The sequence below is a fragment of the Staurois parvus genome, unplaced genomic scaffold (assembly GCF_062004578.1).
Source record: "Staurois parvus isolate SC_StPar_1 unplaced genomic scaffold, SC_StPar_1.0 ptg000086l, whole genome shotgun sequence".
In the NCBI taxonomy this organism is placed as follows: Eukaryota; Metazoa; Chordata; class Amphibia; order Anura; family Ranidae; genus Staurois; species Staurois parvus.
This window is the reverse complement of record NW_028317882.1, coordinates 1,415,619-1,442,672: the sequence shown is the minus strand read 5'-3', so window position 1 is coordinate 1,442,672 and position 27,054 is coordinate 1,415,619. Positions and strand designations below refer to the sequence as shown.

Here is a 27,054-nt window from a genome sequence, read left to right as displayed (position 1 = left end):
ACATGGCAGATTACATGTGGACATCGAATTCCAAGAGCACGAATCAGCAAGTTCTTGTGGCTGGAATGACTAAAGCATGCAATTCACACAGGTTGACAGCAGAGGCTGCTGAACCCATGAAGCCACACACAGCGGATAGCTGCAGCTTTGGATGGAAGCCCAAAATTGGACACAGTTAGCTGCGTCCAAGCTAAGACATTTGTCTCTGATCGCAGCGAACCACTCTGTGCGCAGCTACATGAGAACAGCAGTGGGTGTGGTCAGCCTAACATTAGAATAAATAAACAGAGCAGCCGCTGCTAATCGCATGCCCTGGCCATTCCAGCAGCAAGAATCCGATGATTCTTGCCGCTGCAATTCAGTGGCCACATGTCATCACATCATGTCAAAGAGACCTTAAGGAAGAGATTAAATGCTTAATAAAACGTGAGAGGTTTAAGGTTACTGTAATTATAAGATGTGCATAGGGGTGGGGCCTCAGCTATATCTCATGGTCGCCAGTAGCTAAATGACCTCTAGGTTGTAGGAAATTAGTATCTCATTTTTCATTAATGCAAAAAATGTGTTTTTTTCACAATAGCAAAAACAAAAAAAAATTAGAATTCTGATATATGTCCTACTGATTTTTTACCGTTTTATAAGGGATCCACATTATATTTTGACAGTAACTATTATCAGACTTGCTCACCTGAGCTCTGCTTAGAACCAGATGTCCCACCAACATCGATTTTGGCTTTCTTCTTCTTTGAAGATTCTGTTGCAGCAGAACGCTTCTCGACTGCAGGTGTGCTCAAAGCTCTCTTTTTGAAGAGCTCTCTGTCTCTCAAAAGAGCTGGATCCATGGTGCTGCAAACACATACAGAATGAGGAAACTTGTGAGTTTCATTTTATTTACATTCAACCCTTTGTAAAAGAAATATGTGGGCTGCCATTGATGACCTCAAGTTCTGAGAATGCTAGTTCTCTGGCTGTCATGCCATGTATTTTCTTAGTCATTGGCCTAGAAAAATACAGAAATGCAGACAGTTTCTGCACATTCATTCTGGATTTATTGCTTAGAAGTGCTGAAACCAGACAACTAAGCATCTTCTGTTTTCAAAAGAAGGCCAGCAATTTTCAAAAGAAGACCTTTATTTCTCTCATGATAGATGTAAACAAGTTTACTTTCTGGCTATACCCATAGCATTATTTACACAGATTTAATATTCCAAATTCATCAGACACTAATATGGCCATTGATCAGTTGAATCCCCATCACACCCAAAGGCTACTAGAGACTCAGCAAAGACATCTCGGAAGTCACACTGTTGCACAAGGTCTTCAGGTAAAGAAGCAATAAGGGATTTAACCTGCCATCATTTATCTCAAACCTAGAAAAGCAAGTGTCTTTCAGGGGCAGTGGCAATCCTCCATCAAGGATTGAGATCTTGGTGAACTTGAAATAAAAGTACTCAGTTTGGGTAAGTCAAAAGATTGCAGTGGATTAGAGGCTGATTTGAGCAGCTAAAAATGGTTGTAAAGGTTGAAGGTAAAACAGCTTCTGTGTGCAGCTCTCCCCTCTCCCTACTTACCTGAGCCCCATCGAGATCTACCATGTACACAAGAGCCTTGGTTCTCCGGGGACTGTCCTTCCTCATTGCCTGGCTGTCAATCACAGCCAGTGAGCCAAAGAGGAGAGAGAGGGGGCAGGGCCAAGCTGTGACTGTGTGTGAATGGACACACAGAGCAGCAACTCAGGAGCGAGCCTGTATGGGTGCCCCTATAGCAAGCTGTATGCTCTGGGGGCAGTAGGCAGGAGGGAGGAGCCAGAGGCTCCAAGAGGAAGATCAGGGTTGCTCTGTGAAAAACCACTGCACAGAGCAGATAAGTATGACACATTTGTTATTTTAAAAAAATGCCTTTAATATCACTTTAAATTAGGCACTAAATCAATGTTTTGGACCAAAAGGTAAATTTTCTCTACCCCTTTTCACTGACTAGCCCAAATTGAATGCCTTTATTTCAAGGTCACCAAAATCTCAAACCCTAAATAAGGGTTGGTGTCCCCAAAAGGCATTGGCTTTTATATATTACCCTGTTATAAGCCAATAATAAAATAAAGGAAATTGTTACGTGAATGTAAATTCCATATTTTGGAGTACAGTACAGGACATAGGCAACTTAGTCATATATCATGGTTATCCAATCTAGCCACTTCTGTCTACAACAGCTCACGGTCATCCTCCCTAAGCAAGCTTGCCCCCCTCACTACACACACAATCAGGCCCTGACCCCTACAACCTTGGAAAACAGATGACACCAGAAGTCTAAAAAATCATTGCAGAGCTCTTGGCTGAAGACTAAGTCTCAGAAAGACTTCAACCTATATAAAACTGCCCTCCAGAAATAATATTCCTGCCTCTCACTGACAAACAGACCTATTTCATCACTTTCTAACACCATCTCATCCAGTCCCTGTGAACTCTTCTTTACCTTCAGATTGCCAAACACTTCAAAAAGAAGATCGATACATTTAATGAGGATGAGATCTCAGATGTGCAGATACCTCCCTCACTTAACACTCCATGTCCACAGATACAATCACTACTTCCCGCATTCAACCCCACTACTATAGACGAAGTTGCTAAGCTTTTTTCTAATGCTCAACTAACCACCTGGACCCTGTTCTGCTGCAAATGCTACATTCACCCATCTGGCTCTATCCTAACCTCTCTAACTCACATCTTCAATCTCTACCTCTCTTCCAGCATCTTCCCCAACTCTCTAAAACATGCACTAGTCACTCCCATACGTAAAAAGCCAACACTAGACCCCCCACATAGATAAGATTAACAACCTACCACCCATAGCCTTACTCCCCTTTTTCTCCAAACTCTTTTAACACCTGGTCTACAACCAACTGAGCAACCATTTCAATGAGAATAACCTTCTTGATCCCTTTCAGTCTGAAATTCGCCCTCAACACTCCACGGAAACTGCTCTCCTTAAACTCACAAACAATCTATTAACGGCTAAAACCAATGGACACTATTCTGTACTCCTACTCCTGGACCTCTCTGCTGCCTTTGACACAGTGGACCACTCCCTCCTCCCCCAAAAAAACTTCTCTGTTCTTCACTGGTTCTCATCCTACCTAACCCACAGCACCTTCCGTGTCACTTACAATTCTACTTCCTCTTCCTTTCTCCATTGGGGTTCCCCAAGGTTCTGTTCTTGGACAACTCCTATTCTCAATCTTTACCTCCTCGAGTCAGCTGATAGCATTCCATGGCTTTCAATACCATTTCTATATCTTTACCCCTCACTCCATCAGTCTCCATGCGCATCACTAATCTACTGAGATATCAGACTGGATGTCACACCACTTCCTGAAAATCAATCTATCCAACTGAGCTCATAATATTTCCTCCCCTACATGCCCCTTCCCCCGACTTTCTGCTTTCTGGACTCTGAACTATCCTTTAGGTCCCACATCCAATCAGTGCCCCAAGCTTGCCGCATCAACCTACGTAACATTTCCAAGAGACATCCCTTCCCACAAAACTTCTAACTCAGGTCATACTTTTTGCCAGGCTCAACCACCTTAATAACCGTTCAGTGTCTGCCACCCCTATGCCAAATCCTCCACTGGCTACAGCTCACCCAACGAATAAAATTCAAGATACTTACAACAACTTTTAAGGCCATCCACAACTCAGCCCTCAGCTACATCACCAATTTTGTCTAAAAATACCGACCAGATCGTTCTCTTCGTTACTCAAAAAACCACCTGCTCTCTAGCTTCCTTGTCACCTCCTCACATGCTCGCCTTCAGGACTTCTCCAGAGCTGCTCCCACCTTCTGGAACTCCCTTCCCCAATGTGTTTGACTATCTCCTACTTTGTCCACTTTTAGATGATCCCTAATAATTCATCTCTTCAGAGAGGCCTATCCAGCACCAACATAGCAACTGCACATGTATTTTCTCCATCAGCCCATCCCCCGCAGTTATTACCTTTTGTATCAATTGACCCTCCCTCTTAGATTGTAAGCTCTAACAAGCAGGGCTCCCTGATCCCTCCTGATTTAATTTAAATCGTAATTATACTGTCTGCCCTTATGTTGTAAAGCTCTGTGTAAACTGTTGGTGCTATATAAATCCTGAATAATAATAATATTATTATTATTATTATTATTATTATAGGCACATACCGATACCTTCACATAATTGGACTCATCTGACTGGATTCTGTCTAGCTCTTGAAGACCCCTCCCCCCTTCTCGCAGGGCATCTCCCCTATAACCCTACCCCACTCTGGGAGTCCTCTGAAAGTGAGTTTTTTTAGAAAGTAATATACTTTCAACTTTTGTCTTAATCAGACAGTACATGACATAGGCAACATATTCATTCACCATGGGACACCCCCAAACAATGAATATGAAGGGGGGGGGCAACAGTTAGGCAAACAGAACTGTACCAACAGACTCAAAAACAACAGGGATCAAAAAGGACCCAAAGTTCAGAATGCCATTGCAAGAACCTTGCAGCTAAAATCTGCATCTGCAGCAGATTGGACAGGCACCTGATTAAATGAAGACCATATGCCTATGTGACAGCCTTACACAGTTGGGCAACAAAGGCCTGGTGTCAAAAAGCTCTAATAAGCTCCTTATAGGTGTGCAAAGGTGGATTTTGAGATTTGGATCTTGAATGGGGCACCCAATAGAAAGAACAAACAGGGAATCAATTTGTCTGATGGAAGCAGTAACTTTAAGGTATATGGCTGCAATGGCTCTGACTACATCCAGGAAAGGCAGAAAGGGCAGCAAAGGGACCTGCAAGCTGCAAAAAAGGGAGGGGGGGGCAAGAAACACATTGAATAAAGGGTTTTTAGGTTTGTTTTAAAAGGGAGTGTGAAGCCAGAGACCTTTGAAAAAGAATAGGTAGGGCTGATACCTTTATCGAGGGGCTTAGAGCCAACGTATGGTCAAGACTTGTTTGCAGAAAAATCAGAATGCGAGGCACGGAGTAATCTCTGGGACTGAATTGACAAATCTTCCTGGAAGTGGCTTTTCTTGTTTTCAGCAAGGTAGGAATCACAAACTCAAAAAGGCATCTGTCCTTTAAGACCTGGGTTTCAACAGCCGTGCCCTTAAAGCCAGAGACTGTTAAGCAGAATGGAATAGAGGGCCCTGAGAAAGCAGACCTCGGAAGAGGCCAGGGATCATCTGCTAGGAGTCCGTCAGTGTACAAGGTATTTCTGAGCCAGTTTGGTGCAATTAGAATCCCCTTTTTTTGTCCTGCTGTATTTTGTGATACAGTCACCCATATTGGGTGTCACTTCAGAATGGAGGTTCAGTGCTGCAGCGATAACCTGACTGCTATGAGCTCCAAGAAGTTGATGAGAAGTTTGATTTCCTCTCGCCCATGTTCCCTGAACAGTCAAAAGACTGGAACCGCTGTAAAGAACATAAACCTTTCAGGAGGTCATCATCTAGCTAGCCTATGACTTAGATGTCCTGAATTCTAAGAGCAAAAAAGGGTGCCAAGATTTTTGTGAACACAGTGGGAGCAGAGGATAGGCTGATTGGCTGTGCAACAAACCAGAAGTGGTTGTCTGCCAGACAGATATGCCAGTAGATATTGCTGATGAGAAGGATAAATTGGAATATGCTGATTGCATTTGGATGTCCACATATGCTATGCGTTCCCCTTGTCTCAGAGAGGCAATTAACTGAGTTCGCAGAATCCATGCAAAATTTTAGAAATTGAAAGAATCTATTGAGGGATAATACCCCTTTGGGCTTTGGTACAGTGGACAAGTTTGAGTAGAATCTATTCAACCTGTCTTGTGGCAGTACTGGCACGATGACTAACTGGGACAAGAAGTGATTCAGTGCATTCTGCAGTCCAGGTACAACTCCAAAGGTTTTCATGAGGTTGCATCAATCTGGATACACTGCTTATGTGCATGAATATGTAGCCTGTGTCCAGTACAATTAAAAATTCTGGGCTTTACCTCCTAACACCTATTTTGACTAACCTGTGTAAAAAGATCTGTATACTTGCCTAATTTCAGGCTGTTCTGGTCATGTGATCTCCCCAGTTTCAGCCAGCGCTGGCTGCAGGGGAGAGGAGAGAGACCGAGCGCTCAACAATGGCTGGTTATGCCTGGGAGCAGTGACATCATCCACAGGCTGAGATTGTAAGCTCTAATGAGCACGGCCCTCTGATTCCTCTTGTACCAAATTGGATTGTAACTGTAATGTCTGCTTTCATTTCGTTAAGTGCTGCACAAACTGCTGGCGCTATATAAATCCTGTATAATAATAATACTATGGCCTATCAGTTATCAGTGCTTCCTCTTATCCCCTTCAGCGGCCACTAAGTAACACCGGGGGTGCCGTATCACGTTACAGGAACAGGTAAGGGAGCGCTTTTAAGACAAGTTAGATAAAGCCCAGAACTCTACTGTAAGATATTTTGGTTCCTTGGGTCATTAGACTGGCGTTCTTAATTTCCTTTTTAACCGTGTAAACCAAGAGATAGCAAGTTAATATTGGGGAAAAGAAGGTGTTTCAGGGAGACCACAGACAATACTAGTGCCTACTTCTTCACCACCTGCATGCCTCTCAGCACAGCTTTCAAAGATCAGATCCTCTTAAAATCAATCAGGACAACAGCATATTCTGGAGGTCAAAAATGGCAACTAGCTTATCTGCATGGAAGGCTTCCTTTAAAGACCACTGGTCTAAATAAAAATCTATATATAGGCCACGACAAAGCTTCTCTGCGGCACATTAAATTTCTGCACTTTATCAACTTTAGGCCTGGCAACTGGCATTTGTGGTTTGCTTCTGATGTAAGAGAATGTATTTATTTTGTGATGACAAAATGAAGCCTTTAATATGTTATGCTGGAAGGCAGTGTCACCTAAACTATGTTGTCAAGAGATCCCAAAGAGCCAAATGTGACCGGAGCCTGAATGTGGGAATTGTGGAGTAAATGAGTCCTTAACGTGCATCAAATATGTGTTTTGTTTAAGGAAAACTTGATAGAAAACAGTATTAAAACACAAATGCAAACTTTTATTACAGGTGAAACTCGAAAAATTAGAATATCGTGCAAAAGTTCATTTATTTCAGTAATGCAACTTAAAAGGTGAAACTAATATATGAGATAGACTCATTACATGCAAAGCAAGATAGTTCAAGCCATGATTTGTCATAATTGTGATTATGGCTTACAGCTCATGAACACCCCAAATCCACAATCTCAGAAAATTAGAATATTACATGCAATCAATAAAACAAGGATTGTACATAGAACAATATCGGACCTCTGAAATATATAAGCATGCATATGTACTCAGTACTTGGTTTGGGCCCCTTTTGCAGCAATTACTGCCTCAATATGGCATGGCATGGTAGCTATCAGCCTGTGGCACTGCTGAGGTGTTATGGAAGACCAGGATGCTTCAATAGCGGCCTTCAGCTCTTCTGCATTGTTCGGTCTCATGTCTCTCATCTTTCTCTTGGCAATGCCCCATAGATTCTCTATGGGGTTCAGGTCAGGCGAGTTTGCTGACCAATCAAGCACAGTAATCCCACGGTCACTTAACCAGGTTTTGGTGCTTTTGGCAGTGTGGGCAGGTGCCAAGTCCTGCTGGAAAATGAAGTCAGCATTCTCATAAAGCTCATCTGCGGAAGGAAGCATGAAGTACTCCAAAATCTCCTGGTAGACGGCTGCGTTGACCCTGGACTTAATGAAGCACAGTGGACCAACACCAGCAGGTGACATGCCTCCCCAAATCAACACAGACTGTGGAAACTTCACACTGGACTTCAAGCATCTTGCAGTGTGTGCCTCTCCATTCTTCCTCCATACTCTGGGTCCTTGGTTTCCAAATGAGATGCAAAAGTTGCTCTCATCAGAAAAGAGGACTTTGGACCACTGAGCAACAGACCAGGTCGGTTTTTCTTTAGCCCAGATAAGACGCTTCTGATGTTGTTTGCTGTTCAGGAGCGGCTTGACAAGAGGAATACAACATTTGAAGCCCATGTCCAGGATCCGTCTGTGTGTGGTGGTTCTTGATGCACTGACTCCAGCCTCAGTCCACTCCTTGTGAAAGTCCCCAACACTTTTGAATGGCCTTTTCCTGACAATCCTCTCCAGGCTGCGGTCATCCCTGATGCTTGTGCACCTTTTTCTTCCACACTTTTCCCTTCCACATAACTTTCTATTAATGTGCTTTCATACAGCACTTTGGGAATATCCAACTTCTTTTGCAATTACCTTTTGAGGCTTTCCCTTCTTATGGAGGGTGTCAATGATGGTTTTCTGCACAACTGTCAGGTCAGCAGACTTTCCCATGATTGCGATTCCTACTGAACCAGACTGAGAGAAAATCTAAAGGCTCAGGAACCCTTTGCAGGCATTATGGCTTAATTAGCTGATTAGAGTGGGACATTGAGTCTAGAATATTACACCTTTTCACAATATTCTAATTTTCTGAGATTGTGGATTTGGGGTTTCATGATCTGTAAGCCATAATCATCACAATTATGACAAATCACGGCTTGAACTATCTTGCTTTGCATGTAATGAGTCTCTCTCATATATTAGTTTCACCTTTTAAGTTGCATTACTGAAATAAATGAACTTTTGCACGATATTCTAATTTTTCGAGTTTCACTTGTATATTGCAGTTTACCTAGTCTTAGATGTGATGGCTCCATTACTTTTCTTTTTTTTCCCCATCTAGTCATCTAGCCAATAAGCCTATTATTTGAAAAGAACAAGCTCTCTTCTATAGAAGCTCTCTTCTGTATATAAAAGCTGTTTGCTGTAACCGATGTAAAGTGCGGACTGCAGTTTGGCTTCAGTCTGTTAGTGTCTAATCTGCTAGTACAGTGAATACTCCCCTTCTCCCAAACTGGAAATACTGCTATCCAGAGGTGCCCCCTGTGCTCCTTCATCCAGAGTGGAGGCACTCTTAATACAATAGGTGTGTTACTGGCCAGATCACCAGGTGAAAACAGAGGGGAAAAATGGCCTAAAAAAAAAAAAAAAATAATAATAATAATGCAGCCACCACTTCTAGGGACTGGTAATCTGAAATATACTACATTTACTACTATACTACATTTACTACTATACTACATTTTTGGTTTTGGGTTTAATACCACTTTCAAGGAAAGCTACAGGCCAAAATGAAGACGAATGTACTCTTTTCCAACAAACAGCAAATTAATGTCTCTTGTTGCTGCACTTTCCCTGCAATGAAAATGCAGTCTGGGTAAACAAAACAAAACGTACTGTTTTCTGCTTCCAACATTAACCAAAAGCAACTCCATGAGTAAGGGCAAGTGCATTCCTGACACAGGCCTCAAGAACCCCATAGTCACTTTGGGGGAAATTTATCAAAACTAGTGCATCTGTGCATTGCAAGCAATCAGCTTCTGTCTTTCATTTTCAAAAGGATAGCTGAACAAGTTGAGGATAAACACTGACTGGCTGCCATGCACAGCTGCTCAAGAATCTGGCTGCTCCAGTCTTGATGAATTCTCCCCATTGAGCTTTCCAAGACACATGCACAAAACACAATGGGGTTGAATTTACTGAAGAAACTTGAGCACACAGAATCTGGAGCAGCTGTGCATAGAAACAGAATCAGCTTCTCTCTTCAGCGTATTCAGGTAAAGTAGAACTAAACCATCTTTTAGAGCCAAGGAAGCTGCCATCTTAGCTTCTGATTGGCAGTTGGCATAGTGCTCCACATGTGATCAGTTATGACACCAGGCATTTGATGGCTTGACAGTTTTGTTGAGAGCTCAAGCAACTGTGACAGTTATCAATCACAACATGCCTTAAGGGCTTATCACAACGGGTGCAGAGCATAAAAAGGCATACAATCATGTGTTTTTCTGCACCACACAAAAGCACGTTGTCTTCTGCAGACGTGTGTGGGTGCCATTAATTTTTAACGACACCCCCATGCACCTGGCAAACATGAATAATATAAAATAAATAAGCCTTCCTGACTGCTTTTAGTCTACCTTACAATGTTTTCATTCTGACACAGATCCTGTGAGATGGGATGACTAAACGACTGCACTGGAGAGACATCATCCCTAGCCGGTCAATCAAGATGTCTGCATTCTGGTGGCACTCAGAAGAAGCAAAGGAAAAGATGCAGGTGAGGGACCTTGGACATTGGAAGGAAAGGTAAATATGCAAACTTTAGCTTTAACAGGTTCAAAAGACAACAACATTCCAGGCATGCCGGGAATGCTAAATGTCACATTTGCTTGTGATCTCAACCAAACTGTCAAACCATTATATGGCTGGTGTCATAAGTGATCACATGTGTACCACCATGGCAGATGCAGATCAAACAGAGGCCAAGATGGCAGCTTCCTTTGCTGAAAAAGACAGGAAGGGTTAGTTCTCCTTTAAGCTTTGAAAATGAAAGTTAGAAGCTAATTGGCTGTCATGCACAGCTGCTCCAGTCTTCTTAAATTCCCCTCAGGCTGTAGTCACACTCAAGCAGACCGACTTTCAGGCGTTTTGAGACATTTTGTTTAAGCAATTTTGGGCACCTATACAAAGCATTTTAATAGCATACACTACTTTGCAAAAGTTTTAGGCAAGTGTGAAAAAAAATTCTGTAAATGAAGAATACTTTCAGAAAAAGAAGCGTTAATTGTTTACTTTCCATTTTGCTAAATAATAGAGAAAAACAAACAGAAGAGAAATCCAAATCAATATTTGGTGTGGCCACCCTTTGCCTTTAAAACAGCATCAATTCTTCTAGGTACACTTGCACACAGTTTTTGAAGGAACTCAGCGGGGAGGTTGTCCCAGACCTCTTAGTGACCTAACCACAGATCTTCTGTGAATGTAGGCTGCCTCAAATCCTTCTGTCTCTGCATGTAATCCCAGACAAACTCCATGATGTTCTTCAGTGGCTCTGCGTGGGCCAAACCATCACTTCTAGTTTTATACAATGATGATAGTTCTCAATGGCATTGGCTGTATTTTTGGGGTCATTATCCTGCTGCACAATAAATCTGGGGCCAATCATGCGGCTCCCTGATGGTACAGCATAATGGATATGTATCTGCTTGTTATTTCTCAGCATTGAGGATACCATTGGTGCTGACCAAATCTCCAACTCAATTTGCAGAAATGCAGCCCCAAACTTGCAGGGAATCTCCACCATGCTTTACTGTTGCCTACAGACACTCGTTATTGCACCACTCTCCAGCCCTTTACCAACAAACTTGCTCCTGCTACAGCCTAATATTCACATTTTGACTCATCAGTAGAGAGCACCTGCTGCCATTTTTCTGCACCCCAGTTCCTATGTTTTCATGCATAGTTGGGCCTCTTAGCCATGTTTCCACATCTGAGGTACAGCTTTTTTTGGCCGCAATTCTCCATGTAGACCACTTCTGACCACACTTTTTCGGACAGTAGATGGGGACCTTACTGATGCAGTATAACTACACCTTGTGTCTGGTTGCTGTGCTCAGTCTTGCCATGCTGTATGGCCTATGACTTAAGGTATCTTCCACAACCTCACCTTAGTAACAGAGTTTGGCTGTTCCCCGCCCAGTTTTTAGCCTCCTACACAGCTGTTTCAGTTAATGACTGTGTTTCAACCTACACATGAAATTGATGATCATTAGCCCCTGCTTGGTATAATTGGTTAATCATATACCTGACTCGAATTCTACAAAATCCCTGACTTTCTGTAAGTGTAAGAATTGATGCTGATTTCAAGCCAAAAAGCAGCCACACCAAATATTTGACTTCGATTTTTCTTCTATTCACTCACTTTGCATTTTGTAAACTGATAAAAATAAACAATTAAAATATATTTTTGAAAGCATTCTTACTTTACAGCATTTGTTCACACCTATCTGAAACGTTTGCACAGTACTGTATTTCAAGTGTTTCACATGTGTATTTAAAAGGCATAGTTTCCCTTTACCAAAAAAAACTTCCTATGCAGGTAAGGAGCTCCTGCAGATAAAAACAAGCTATGTAGCTTTGACCAAAGCTGAATAATACCTTTGCTATAGGTGTAGGCCATTTACATACCTCATAAAGCCTGACTGGAAAAACTCTCAAGATGTTCTTACGGATGTTGCCAAGCAAAATCCAGCTGTTACTGTTCACCTTCACAGGAGTGAGCTCTTTTACGGATATAAACTTCCTCACATGCACTCTCTCTTACTTGACGCAGTAGCTCTGAGCTCAGCATTTGAGATCTCACTCCACCATCAGGTGAGGGTGAACAATAACAGAAAGAAATCTCTTTCAGGCTTTATGATTTATGTAAATGGTCTACACCTACAGTGGATATTTAAAGTCTACACACCTATGTTAAAATGTCAGGTTTTTGTGATGTAAAAAAACAAGACAAAGATAAATCATTTCAGAACTTTTTCCACCTTTAATGTGACCTATAAACTGTACAACTCAATTGAAAAACAAACTGAAATCTTTTAGGTGTAGGCGAGCAAATATAAAAAACTAAAATAATGTGGTTGCATAAGTGTGCACACCCTCTTATAACTGGGGATGTAGCCGTGTTCAGAATTAAGCAATCACATTCAATATCATGTAAAATAGGAGTCAGTACACACCTGTCATCATTTAAAGTGCCTCTGATTAACCCCAAATAAAGTTTGGCTGTTCTAGTAGATCTTTCCTGGCATTTTCTTAGTCGCATCCTACAGCAAAAGCTATGGTCCGCAGAAAGCTTCCAAAGCATCAGAGGGATCTCATTGTTAAAAGGTATCAGTCAGGAAAAGGGCACAAAAGAATTTCCAAGGCATTAGATATACCATGGAACACAGTGAAGACAGTCATCATTAAGTGGAGAAAATATGGCGCAACAGTGATATTACTAAGAACTGGACATCCCTCCAAAATTGCTGAAAAGACGAGAAGAAAACTGGTCTGGGAGGCTTCCAAGAGGCCTACAGCAACATTAAAGGAGATGCAGGAATATCTGGCAAGTACTGCTTGTGTGGTACATGTGACAACAATCTCCCGTATTCGTCATATGTCTGAGCTATGGAGTAGTGACAAGACAGAAGCCTTTTCTTACGAAGGAAAACATCCAAGCCCGGGTAAATTTAGCAAAAACACATCTGAAGTCTCCCAAAATCATGTGGGAAAATGTGTTATGGTCTGATGAACAAAGGTTAAACTTTTTGGCCATAATTTCAAAAGATATGTTTGGTGCAAAAACAACACTGCCCATCACCAAAAGAACACCATACCCACAGTGAAGCATGGTGATGGCAGCATCATGCTTTGGGGCTGTTTTTCTTCAGCTGGAACTGGGACCTTAGTCAAGGTAGAGGGAATTATGAACAGTTCCAAATACCAATAAATATGGCACAAAACCTTCAGGCTTCTGCTAGAAAGCTGAACATGACGAGGAACTTCGTCTTTCAGCATGACAACGACCCAAAGCATACATCCAAATCAACAAAGGAATGGCTTCACCAGAAGAAAATTAAAAAGTTTGGGATTGGCCCAGCCAGATCCCAGACCTGAATCTGATCGAAAATCTGTGGGGTGATCTGAAGACGGCTGTGTACAGGAGATACCCTCGCAATCTGACACATTTGGAGTGTTTTTACAAGGCAGAGTTGGCAAATATTGCCAAGTCAAGATGTGCCATGCTGACAGACTCATACCCAAAAAGACTAAGTGCTGGAATCAAATCAAAAGGTGCTTCAACAAAGTATTAGTTTAAGGGTGTGCACACTTATGCAACCATATTATTTTGGTTTTATATTTTTTACTTTCCTCTACCTAAAAGATTTCAGTTTGTTGTTCAACTGAGTTGTACAGTTTATCGGTTACATCAAAGGTGGAAAAAGTTCTGAAATGATTTATCTTGGTCTCATTTTTTTACATCACAGAAACTTGACATTTAACAGAGGTGTGTAGACTTTTTATATCCACTGTATAAAAGGGCATTATTTGTTTTTGGTCGAAGCTGTCCACCTTGATTTTATCTACAGGCACCCCTAACCTGCATAGGCAGTTTTCTGGTAAAAACAGCCAACCCTTTAAGCTTCAACTGTTTTTATTTTAGCCAATGAAATACACGAGAGAAGGAAACCAGTTCTTAAACCTTTCATGCCAGCACCTTCTGGCCCTTTAAGAGGTTTCAAACGCCGGGAGGCGGGCATTTCGGTCATGTGACTGCTGATTGGCTGTCAGAGCAGTCACATTATCAGAAAGCACCCGATCGCAAGTAGCAATTGGAAGCTTTCCGTTACACGCCAGTAACTGTGCAAGAAGCGCGCAGGGAGCACGCTCTCGGCACAGCATTGTTTATGTTTTGGTACGCATATATGCAGCCTCTAAGGACCATATGCATGATTATTTTAACCCCTACACGCTGGTGCCTCCTGGCCCTTTAAGAGGTTTCAGATGCCAGGAGGCTGGCATTTCGGTCATGTGACTGCCGTGATTGGCTGTCATAGCAGTCACATTATCGGAAAGCTCCCGATCACAAGTAGAGATTGGAAGCTTTTCGTTATCCTCCGGCAACTCTGCCAGGAGCATGCAGGGTGTACGCTCTTGGCACAGCATTGTTTACATTTTGGCACGTATATATGTAGCTTCTAAGGACCATCCACCAGGAGGCCACATATATACATATTTTAGCCAATGAAATACACTAGGGAAGGAAAACGGTTCTTAACCCCTTCACGCCGGAGCCTCCCGCCCTTTAAGAGGTTTCAGACGCCGGGAGGTGGTCATTTCAGTTATGTGACTGCCGTGATTGGCTGTCATAGCAGTCAAGTAGTGACTGGAAGCTTTCTGTTGCCCGTCAGTAACTGTGCCAGGAGTGCGCATGCTTTCGGCACAATACTGTTTACATTTTGATACGCAGATATGGGGCAGCATAGTAGCTAAATGGTTAGCATTTCCGCCTGGCAGTACTAAGGTCGTTGGTTGAAATCCAAGCCATGGCACCACCTGCCTGGAGTTTACATGTTCTCCCTGTGCCTGCCTGGGTTTTCTCTGGGTACTCGTTTCCTCCCACACTGTAAGGCTACACAAAAGTCAGTGCAGCAGCACCACCCGCACAGAGGAATGCGGACCCCTGGGCGGGTGCCATTCATTCTAATGGCATGTCACCAGCACTGGAAATAGCAACCGCACTGGGAACCAAGGTTCCTATGCGAGCTGCGTTTTCATCAGAAGTGCAGGGACTTCTTCCCTGCATGTCCCGGGGCACGGGAGTCCATTCAAATGAATGGGCTCTCGTACCCGCGCAAAATGCAGCCCACAGGAACGCAGATATGTGAACCAGGGGCATGCTGGTAGGTAAATTGGCTCCAGTCTAATTTGGCTCTAGTATGTGTGTGTATGAATGAGAGTTAGGGACTTTAGGGCTCGTTCACACTTGACTGTTTTCCCAACTCTTGCCAAACGCCCCTATAGCGTTTGGCAAGCGTTGGTCCGATGTTTGCGGAGTGTTTTTTAACGCTCCGCAAACGCAGCATGCGCGGTTCAGCAGCGGTTGCTAGGCGTTTGCCGAGCATTAAAAACGTCCCACAAACGCCTATAATGAAGTTACCGCCCCGCAACCGCACCGCAAATGAGCGGCACCATAGACTAGAATAGGAGGCTTCAACGCCTCCTGACTCGACCAGAGGCGTCCGTTTTGCCGCACCGCTACCGGTAGAACAGCACCATGTGCTGCAATGGGCAGAATTGTCCGAAGCATTTGGGAAGCGGTAAAAACGCTTCCCAAATGCCTTTCTGCCGCTAGCAAACAAGGCTAGTGTGAACGTAGCCTTAGATTGTAAACCCCTTGAGGGTTAGGGACTGATGTGAATGAACAATATATACAGTGGGGATCGAAAGTTTGGGCACCCCAGCTAAAAATTTGTATTAATGTGCATAAAGAAGCCAAGGAAAGATGGAAAAATCTCCAAAAGGCATCAAATTACAGATTAGACATTCTTATAATATGTCAACAAAAGTTAGATTTTATTTCCATCATTTACACTTTCAAAATAACAGAAAACTAAAAAATGACGTCTGCAAAAGTTTGGGCACCCTGCAGAATTTATAGCATGCACTGCCCCCTTTGCAAAGCTGAGACCTGCCAGTGTCATGGATTGTTTTCAATCATCGTCTGGGAAGACCAGATGATGTCAATCTCAAAGGTTTTAAATGCCCAGACTCATCTGACCTTGCCCCAACAATCAGCACCATGGCTTCTTCTAAGCAGTTGTCTAGAAAACTGAAACTGAAAATAGTTGACGCTCACAAAGCTGGAGAAGGCTATAAGAAGATAGCAAAGCGTTTTCAGATGTCAATATCCTCTGTTCTGAATGTAATTAAGAAATGGCAGTCATCAGGAACAGTGGAAGTTAAAGCAACATCTAGAAGACCAAGAAAAATATCAGACAGAACAGCTCGCAGGATTGTGAGAAAAACTATTCAAAACCCACGTTTGACTGCACGATCCCTCCAGAAAGATCTGGCAGACACTGGAGTTGTGGTACACTATTCCACTATAAAGAGATACTTGTACAAATATGGTCTTCATGGAAGAGTCATCAGAAGAAAACCTCTTCTACGTCCTTATCACAAAAATCATCATTTGAACTTTGCAAATGAACATATAGACAAGCCTGATGCATTTTGGAAACAAGTTCTGTGGACCGATGAGGTTAAAATTGAACTTTTTAGCCGGAATGAGCAAAGGTACGTTTGGAGAAGAAGGGGCACAGAATTTAATGAAAAGAACCTCTGTCCAACTGTTAAGCATGGGGTTGGATCAATCATTCTTTGGGGTTGTGTTGCAGCCAGTGGCACAGGGAACATCTCACGAGTAGAAGGGAAAATGGATTCAATAAAATTTCAGCAAATTTTGGATGGTAACTTGATGCCTTCTGTGAAAAAGCTGAAGTTAAAGAGAGGATGGCTTCTACAAATGGATAATGATCCTAAACACACCTCGAAATCCACGGGGATTACATCAAGAGGCGTAAACTGAAGGTTTTGCCATGGCCTTCACAATCTCCTGACCTCAACATAATTGAAAATCTATGGATAGACCTTAAAAGAGCAGTGCGTGACAGACAGCCCAGAAATCTCAAAGAACTGGAAGACTTTTGTAAGGAAGAATGGGCAAAGATACCTCCAACAAGAACTGAAAGACTCTTGGCTGGCTACAAAAAGTGTTTACAAGCTGTGATACTTGCCAAAGGGGGCAGTACAAGATATTAACTCTGCAGGGTGCCCAAACTTTTGCAGATGCCATTTTTTTGTTTTCTATTATTTTGAAAGTGTAAATGATGGAAATAAAATCTAACTTTTGTTGACATATTATAAGAATGTCTAATCTGTAATTTGATGCCTTTTGGAGATTTTTCCATCTTTCCTTGGCTTCTTTATGCACATTAATACAAAGTTTTAGCTGGGGTGCCCAAACTTTCGATCCCCACTGTATGTAAAGCACTGCGTAAATTGACGGTGCCATACAAGTAGTAAGGACCATCCGCCAAGAGGCTGGATATATGTGTACAGCCAGCATGAAAATTTTAAAGATTCAAAATGCCTGATTTCCACTTTCAGGTGTTGGCATTAAAGGCTATGGGCCAAAATGCCCAGTTCTGCCTCAAAAGTAGCTTTTGGAGGGTCAGACATGAAGCTAGAGCGTCTGAGTGGTAATTTGTGAAGGGCCACCATTGAAATACATAGGACACTGGATGTCCAGCGTTTTGGAGCGTTCAGCTACAAGCTGTTGAGGTGTGAATGGGTCCTCAAGGTACCTTGAAATGTTACAAAATATAGAAGTGAACCAGAACCACACACAAAACAACTTTACTAGTCTCAGCCAACAACAACCACTGGCAACACTCTTTAATACAATAAAGCCTCCCTGGCCATAATGGCACCCATGGCTGGGCAACCTGTAGCCTCCAGTGAGGAACTACAAGCCCCAGCTGCCACTCATACTGTGACTATATGAGCTGACTTCCACCCCCAGGCAGCAGCACGACGTACAACATGGAATTTCCTCCTACCGGTACTCAGCCTCGACCTGCTCCTGCTGGCACACTCCGAGCACCCACCGCCTGAACCATACACACTGCTCTCGACGTAGCCAATCAGTGCTTAGCCTTCTTTCCGCTTCTGTTACGTCAGTTCTAACAGACGCCGGCTCCCTCAGTCTACTTTGCGTCCGCTATTGTCTATCAATAAAGCTGGATGTGGAGAGCTGCCTAGCAACCGGCGCAGCGTTACTACGTGTAGGAGGCTGGCACTGTCGTGACGAGGTGTCGCAAAACCCAAGCGGAAGTGATGTAGAAGGGTTGAGGACGTATGTTTTTTACCTTCCTGTAGACGGCCTTTGTTGTTGGTGATGGCAGGATTGGTGTTTGGTTTGTTTTTTTCCCTTAACCCCAGAGAATGTTCTTGGCTTTCAGGTCTCGACATATCAACCCGCAAACCATGTTTGTTTACATGGCTTAACTTTCTCATTTATTTTATATTTTCCAGGTGTATATGGTACCAAAATTGTGCTAGTTCAAACAAAAGACTGAATACAGTATTTTGAGTGTTTTCTCTGCATGCTGGTTGAGTCAGAAGATAGAAGACTATGTACATGCGTGTGCTTATGGGGAATATGCACAAAATTTTCAATATGCACAGAAAGGGAATGCCATCTAGCAAACGCATGGCATTTGTTAAAAGAGAACTATATTTTTTCCCCCATTATATTTACCATGTGAACGTTGCATCAGTCCCCCACTAGGGAGAGAAACCAGCGATTACGTGACTGCTGATCACTGAGTTCTCTGCTCTGAGCAGAGAGCGGTGACTGTCAGTCACCGCTCTCTGCTCAGCCCCTCCAGCACGCACTGGAGCGCTGGGCTGTGGAGAGGTAGGAAGCGGCTGGCTCAGGTTCTCGGGAGCTAGCTGAGAGGCTGAGCCAGGTGCCGCACCAGACTCTGGGGTGGATCCCAACTTTGAAGTCGGGATCATTCCCCAGCTGGACAAGCTGTACGACGTCAGCCAACAGCAAGTTTCAGCCCGCTGTCAGCTGAAAACGGCATAGGAGTGCAGAATGAACTGCATTCCTGTGATCCACAGAAGTACAGCCAAAAGAGATTTGGCTGTACTTCTTCAATGCACACCAATGCATCTGCTAGCACTTATGCCAAAATGCATGGTGCTACAGCACCATGGGTTCCCATGTAGCACAATTTTGCAAATGTGTCAGGGTCTTCTTTTGCATGCTTTCTGCACATCGGGCAGGCCTTTGAAATGAATGAGCTCCCGTGCATGCTACGCACATGAATGTGAAATACACAGAAATGTGAACTCTCCTTTGCTCCTGCATGGTGTAACTGGAGCCTAAGATTACAAAACAAATTACCTGCATTCTAATTTGAGGGTTTTTTTTTCCTCCTAGTTTTTTCCTTTTGTACCCTATTATACCTGGAAATGTGCCCCTTCTGTGATTCAGCAGCATGTTATCTCTAAATCTTGCTATACACTATAGCCAAAATACAGTAAAGAAGTTACATGTTTTTGGCAGCATGCCCCCTTAAAAACCACTAACGCCTATCACAAGTCTTGCAACAGTTTTACATAGCTTTCAGACTCATGCCACAAATTCAGATAGTTATTATTGCCACCATTTATAGAATTTGTAGGTAATGAAATTTGTCGTAATTGAAGTGGTCTACGGCCTCATGCACATCATATGTGCAAAAAAACTGATGGAAACTGATGCGCAGATTTCACTTGCAGAGACATCAGTTTATATCAGTTTTCATGCGTGTTTTAATGAATTTTATACATGATTATGCAGATTCCTGAGCAGAAATAATCAGCACATGATTCTAGTGTTGTGGTGTGAACAGGGCACATAGAAAACAATTGATTTTGTTGTGCCCTTGCAGAATGCGTGCAGAAAAACTGCCATCTCTGCACCATGGTGTGAATGGGCCCTTTAAGCCTTAAGGTTTTTATTTTTTGTAACCTTAAGGGCTCGTTCACACCATGATGCGGAGATGACAGTGCTTCTGCATGTGTTCTTCAAGGGCACAATAGAATCATTTGTTCTTTATGTACCATGTTCACAACACTAGTATCACATGCAGATTTCTTTTGCACAGGAATCTGCGCAATATATAAAATTCATTGAAGTCTGAATGAAAACTGATGTCTCTGTAAGTGAAATCTGCTTGTAAGTTGTCATTGTTTTTTCTGTACATATGGTGTGAGCCTCAGGGCTCGTTCACACCATAGTGCAGAGACATCAGTTTTTTTGCAAGGGCACAACAAAATCAATTGTTCTCTATATGCCCTGTTCACGCCACAACACTGGTATCACGTGTAGATTTTTTTTCTGAGTGGGAATCTGCAATGTGTATAAAATATATTGAAGTGTGCAAAAAACTGATGTCTTTGCAAGTGAAATCTGCTCATCAGTTTCCATCAGTTTTTTTCTGCACGTATGGTGTGAACGAGGCCTGAAGGATAAGTTCACCTTTGGGAACATGTTACATGTTCCATCCGTTTTTAGGGTGGAACATGTAATATGTTCCCACTGCTGGAGCTGCTGCCAACCCAACTGCCTCTAGTGACAGCTAGTGGGGGATCTTCTCCCCCACTAGCTGTCACTATTTAAAAAAAAAAAAAAACAGCTGTGCAGGGCTTTGGCCAAATCATTCATTCACAGAATTCTGGAAAACTACAAGTACGGATAGCCTTTGCAGCTGTTGGCTTGTAGTTCTCATTGAAATACCACTGCACTTTTTCATTGATTCTTCCTGTCAGTATGTATCTGTCTGCTCTTACAAGGTACGAGCAAATATATAAACTGACAAGTCAGCATGGCACCCAGTATCTGCTAATCAGAGATGCCGTGCCATCTAGGCTCCAAGTAAAAAAATAAAAATGCACATTTTTATACCTGCAAAAAAGATGTGCATTTGTTATTTTTTTTAAAAGGTGAACTTATCCTTTAAAGTGGAACTAAACCCTCCTATCCTTTTCAGACAAGGAAGCTGCCATCTTAGCCTCTGTTTAATCTGCAGATGCCATGGTGCTGCACATGTGATCACTTATGACACCAACCATTTCATGGTTTGACAGTTTGGTTGAGAGCACAAGCAAATGTGACAGCATTCCTGGCATGATAGTAATGCAACTGTTTTTTAAACCATTAAATTGATGGGTTTAGTTCTGCTTTAAGGTTAAAAAAAAAAAAAAAAAAAAACTTCTGTGTCCAGGAGCCATTGGCTCCTGCTGCCAATCAAATCCTTTGATAGGGGGCAGGGCCAAGACCCACTGTCTGTGTTTATGGACACAGGCAGTGCAGCTTGGGATCAAGCTCGCATGAGTGCCCCATAGAAAACAGTTTCCTATGGGGGCACTTGCTGAAGAGGAGGAGCCAAGAAGAGGAGGATTAGGTTTGCTCTGTGCACAGAGCAGGTAAGTATAACATGTTTATTATTTAAAAAATCATTTTAAGACCTGTAGGAAAATGTTGGTTAAAGACAAAATGGCCATCTGTATGCCTAGTTATTACACTGCTCATTCTATCTAGTAATACAGGGTCTCGTTATGTGGTGAGAAGAAGTGTTGTTTAAGAAGAATTTCTGAGAAGAATTATTACCAAAATGATAATGTAACCTCATTAGGCGAACATGCTAGTATACTCAGGTGACATAATAAATTATATTAGCAATAGGAAGTGCCCAAACAGGGTTGTCACGATCAATGGTCAGGCTCGAAGACCAGTTGCTATAGCAGTGGAAAGGCTCACCTGAAACCAGCAGGATGGGTGCACAGGCAGGTCACCGTGGAGGAGGAGTGGGATCATCTGAGATGTGGAGTCTAAGTACCAACCGGTGTTCACCAGAGTTCCTGATGGTGGAGATGGAATTTGCTGCGTGTTAGCACAAGGTTGCGGTCCTCAGGATCATCCCACCAGCAGGTGAGCATGCAGAGGTCCAGTAACGTATAAGCAGGTAAGGATCAAATGGAAGTGTGGTCCGTTAACAAGCCAAGGTCGGTAATGAGCAGTCACAGGTTGGGATCAGGCAGAAGCGTAGTTGAGAATGAGCCAAGGGTCAATAACGAGTGGTAGCAAAATATGGATAATAACAGAGAAGACAAGGAGAACAATACTGGCTAGAGAGCACAATAATCTTGCAAACAGGAAGTGCAGAGACATGGCTTATATCAGGAAGTTCATGGGAGGAGCAAGGGGTTCAAGGTTCATGACAAACAAGGTCAAGGTAGGATCATCCAAATAATTGTCAAGGGAGCTGTCCAGCATTCCAGGTGGCTCAGGAAGAAGAAACATTGCCACACACCGCAGAAGGCCCAGGTTTGGTAACAGGCTCTGACAGTATGCCCCTCCTCACAGGACGTCTTAGGACCAGGCTTGTGGGGAAACCTATGGTGGAATTCTCTTGTTAATCTAGGAGCATGAGCATTCTCTCAGGCTCCCAAGAATTCTCCTCTTGTCCATATCCTTCCCATTGGACAAGATATTGCAATCTTTTTCTAAACATCCTAGAGTCAAGAATCTTCACCACATATTCTTCTTCACCCTGTACCTCCACAGGTGGAGGAGGTGAAAGAATTCTTCCAGAGAAAGAATTTTCATGAAATGTTTTGAATAGCTATACGTGAAAAACAGGATGAATCTTCATACTGTCAGGAAGTTTTAAGCAAAAGGTGACTGGGTTGATCTGAGCATAAATCTGGAAAGGTCCCACAAACTTTTGGCCCTACTTTGCAGATGGAACATGAACCTTCAGATTTTTGGTTGATAGCCAAACCTTGTCGCACATATGAAAGGTAGGAAGTGATCTGCAATGTCTGTCAGCAGCCTTTTTATAACATTCCTGAGCCTCCCCCAAAGTCTCGATCAACTTCGCCTGAATGTCCTGAAATGTAGTTAATCTGTTGGCAACAGCAAGAATTTGAGTTGCGATAGGGAGATCAGGAATAAAAACTGGATGATACCCCGTACTGAGGAAATTTGGAGGTGAAGCTATGTTTAGCATTGTTATAGGCAAACTCAGCCGTAGGTAGATAGTCCACACAGTCATTCTGAAGATAACTGACAAAACACCGAAGGTACTACTCCAAAGTTTGATTGGTCCTCTCGGTATGACCATTAGAGGATGAAAAGCAGAGGACAAGTTAATGGTTACCCCTAAAGCTGAACAAAAGCTTTTCCAAAATTTTGACGTAAACTGTACTCCTCTGTCAGAAAAAACATCATACAGATTTCCATGTAGTTTAAAAACATCTCGAACCATCAAATCCGCAGTTTGTTCAGTAGAAGGTACCCCCTTAACAGCTATAAAATGAGCAATCTTAGTAAGACAGTCGAGGACCACCAAGATAGTGGTCATTTCTTTTGAGGGTGGTAATTCAACTACAAAGTCCATAGAAATTCACCCCCAAGGTCTCGATGAAACAGGAAGTGGCTGGAGCAACCCCAAAGGAGAAGCTCGGGGTGTCTTATGGCGTGTGCATGTCAGACAGGAGGCCATATCGCATTTGACATCTTTCTTATAATTAGGCCACCAGAAGGAACATGACAGAAGTTCATCTGTCTTTGAAATCCCAAAATGTCCTGCAAGCTTAGAGTCATGAACTAATTTGAGGGCTTCCTCCCGAGAAGATTCAGGTACATAGAGACGATGTGCTTGGGTCCAAAAGCCATTCTTGTATTCAAGGTTAATGTCCTTAGGAGGATAATTGAGAAGTGGGTCATTTTCATACCCCTCTTTGAGAAGACTCAAGAATGTCTTCGTACTTGTGGCCCCTAGGAAGTTCTTTTGAGTTAGGATTGAATATTCAGAGTTGCCTTCCTGGGGAGGCTCAGACAGCATCCTTGATAAGGCATCGGCCTTACTATTCCTTGATCCAGGTCGATACGATATAATAAAATTGAATCTGGAAAAGAATAAAGACCAACACGCTTGTCTAGAAGACAATCTCTTGGCCGAGCGAATGAATTCCAGATTTTTATGATCAGTGACAACAGTTACAGGATGATTAGCGCCTTCCAGCAGATGCCTCCATTCAGAAAAAGCTTCCTTAATTGCCAGTAACTCTTTATTCCCAATGTTGTAATTCCTTTTGGCTGAGGACATCAAATGAGAGACGTAGGCACAAGGATGATGCTACATTATTTTTTCATCACTTCGCTGAGACAGGATAGCTCCCACGGCAGAGTCGGAAGCATCCACTTCCACTATAAAGGGTAGTTCAGGATTGGGATGTACCAAAATTGGTGCAGAAGTGAAGAGTTTTTAGCTTTTCAAAAGAATAAGAAGAAAGAAAGGGTATCCTTTTCTTTGTCAGCTGTGTAATTGGAGCTATCACCTTGGAAAAGTTTCTTATAAATTTTCTGTAGAAGTTGGCAAACCCGATAAAACATTGAATTTCCTTAGCATTTCCAGAGGCTGACCAATCTACACCCCTATGAGTACGAGCCTTCGCTTGAAACGCGTCATGAAAGCTACAACAGGTTGGACGCCTCACCGCCGGCGCCACGAGGGGCCCCGGTGGCCATCTTTGATTTGCATCTGGGTCAGTACTATTTTTGTATGTTGGATTTTCTGCTATCCTGTGCCTATAATAAAGATACCCAAGGATATTACACTATGTGGCCCTTTCTATTTATTTGAGTTCTGGTGAGAACCGGCCAAATCCACAGAAAAGCTGCATCTATCCGGGTACCAGGCCATGAGGGATAGGCTGACCAGATCTGACCAGACCAGGATGATGACACAGGAGGTCCAGTGATATTTACACAAATGCGCATAAAGATTGCGTATCTGGTGAGTGCGCAATCTTTATATTTTATCACTTGACGGTCCCTAGCATTGGACGTCTGAAGATCATCCTGGATCTTAAGAGCACTCCTCCATTGGACTGTTTCACTTCCCTCACTCCATAGCCACCATTCAGTGGCGTTATTAACACACAGTCACTATTATTATTGTGTATTATCGGTGTTTATTCATTACTATTTTGCTAAGTTATATAGCGCTGCACCCCCCCTTTTTTACATTTATGTCATTGAAGGTTTGATACGGTGCCTTTTTTGGTGTACAGCCGCTGCTTATTATATATTCACATAAGCGCTCACTTATCTTCTGCTTTTCTTGACCAATCTACCACTGCTTTGATCTTCTCAGGATCCATGCTCGCTCCATCTGGAGAAATGATATAACCTAAGAACTGGATCTGGGTTTGTTCAAACTCGCATTTCTCCAATTTAATGTAAAGTCTATTCTTCCTTAATCTTTCAAAGACAGTGCAAACATGTTTGCGGTGCTCCTCCCAATTAACGGAAAAGATAATATCATCCAGATAAGCAATTACAAATTGGCCCAACAGATCATGAAAAACGTTGTTCATGAAATGCTGAAAAGTCACAGGGGCATTGCAAAGTCCAAACAGCATAACCAAGGACTCGAAATGCCCATACCTGGTTCTAAAGGCGGTTTTCCATTCATCTCCTTGACGAATGCGGACAAGGTTATATGCCCCTCGTAAATCAAGTTTTGTAAAGATTTTGGCAGAACAAAGTCTTTCCAACATTTCAGAGATCAAGGGTAGAGGATAGCAGTTTTTAATAGTGATTTTATTCATGTCTCTGTAGTCAATGCATGGATGCAAGGTGGAGTCTTTCTTTTCAACAAAGAACAGGGCTGCTCCTGCAGGAGGTGTTGAGTGTCTAATAAAGCCCTTCTCTAAATTCTCATCGAGCCACTCCCTGAGCACCTTTAATTTAGGTTCCGACAGATTGAAAAGGCAGCCAAAAGGTATTTCTGCCCCTGGGAGCAGCTAAATGGGACAATCATATGGGCGATGAGGAGGTAATTGATCGGCATTTTTCTTGTCACAGACATCCTGGAACTCATGGTATTGTGGGGCAAGTTGTCATATGACTGCATAGCTACCATATCAATATGTGATTCCTTGGTCGGTGAAGAACTTGGTCGAAAAAGTTCCCTACAGTATTTTTCACAGTGGAGGGACGTAAAATCTATAATCAGTGTTCCCCAGATGATAGAGGTATTGTGATTGGAGAACCAAGGAATGCCCAGGATAATAGGAAACTTGGGTGACGTAATCAGCTGAAAGCTGATGGTCTCACAATGGTCAGCCTCAAACTGCAGTACCAGGGGAACCATTTTATGGGTAACGGGTCCTGAAGTTAAGGGTGAACCATCAACTGTCTCCATATCAATAGAGGTAAATGTATTGCTTGAATATTATTGCTGTGGGCAAATTCTATATCCATAAAGTTCCCCCCTGCCCCGGAGTCCAGCATAGCTGAGCAGGAGATTTCACGGCCCTCGGACACGAGTTTAATGGGGATGACAAAATGAGAGAGTAGAGAGTTCACTTTGTTTTCTTCAGGAATCAGTGGGGAGACAGACTGGCTAATAGAGTTTATTCAGGCACAATCACATCAGCCATAGCAATTGTTCTAACTTTGTTAGGACAATTAACTGCATAATGACCAGAGTCCCCACAACATAGACATAAGTTCTCTGAACGACTTTTCTCTCTCTCCTGAATGGCAATGGATCTCTTGATAGCATCAACCTGCATAGGCTCAGGAGTGTTAGAACCCAGAGAGACTTTTGAATCCTGCTGAACAAATGGACTAGCATGCCACCATTATTTCTAAACATTCCCAGCCTCTCCTTCCTCCTTTCTGTAAGTCTTTGATCAATTTGGATACATAATTGGATGAAGGCCTCAAGATCATTAGGAGTATCTACTCTGGCAAGCTCATCCTTTACCTGCTCAGAAAGCCCTCGGCGGAACTGGCTTTTTTGTGCTGCAGGGTTCCAAGTGGTATCTGCGATTCAACATCTGAATTCAGGTGTGTATTCAGCGACAGAGCGTTTACCCTGCCGCAGACTATGCAACTTTGGTTTGGCAGTAGCACAATGGTTGGGACCATCAAAAACCTGATTCAGCGCGGTCAAAAAGGTATCAAAATTATTCAG

General features: G+C 42.8%; 1 protein-coding gene across 1 annotated transcript in view; it reads right to left on the bottom strand.

The window, feature by feature from the left end:
* The window catches only part of GTF2E2 (general transcription factor IIE subunit 2), a 101,637-nt gene extending 83,375 nt beyond the window's left edge, over positions 1–18,262 (bottom strand). The window contains exons 1-2 of the mRNA XM_089669977.1: positions 18,067–18,262; positions 689–846 (exon numbers count right to left, since the gene is read on the bottom strand). Of these exons, the coding sequence (XP_089526103.1) occupies positions 689–842 (154 nt within the window). The 5' untranslated portion in view covers positions 843–846; positions 18,067–18,262. The remainder of the gene's footprint in view (positions 1–688; positions 847–18,066) is intronic.
* Between the last annotated feature and the right edge of the window lie 8,792 nt (positions 18,263–27,054).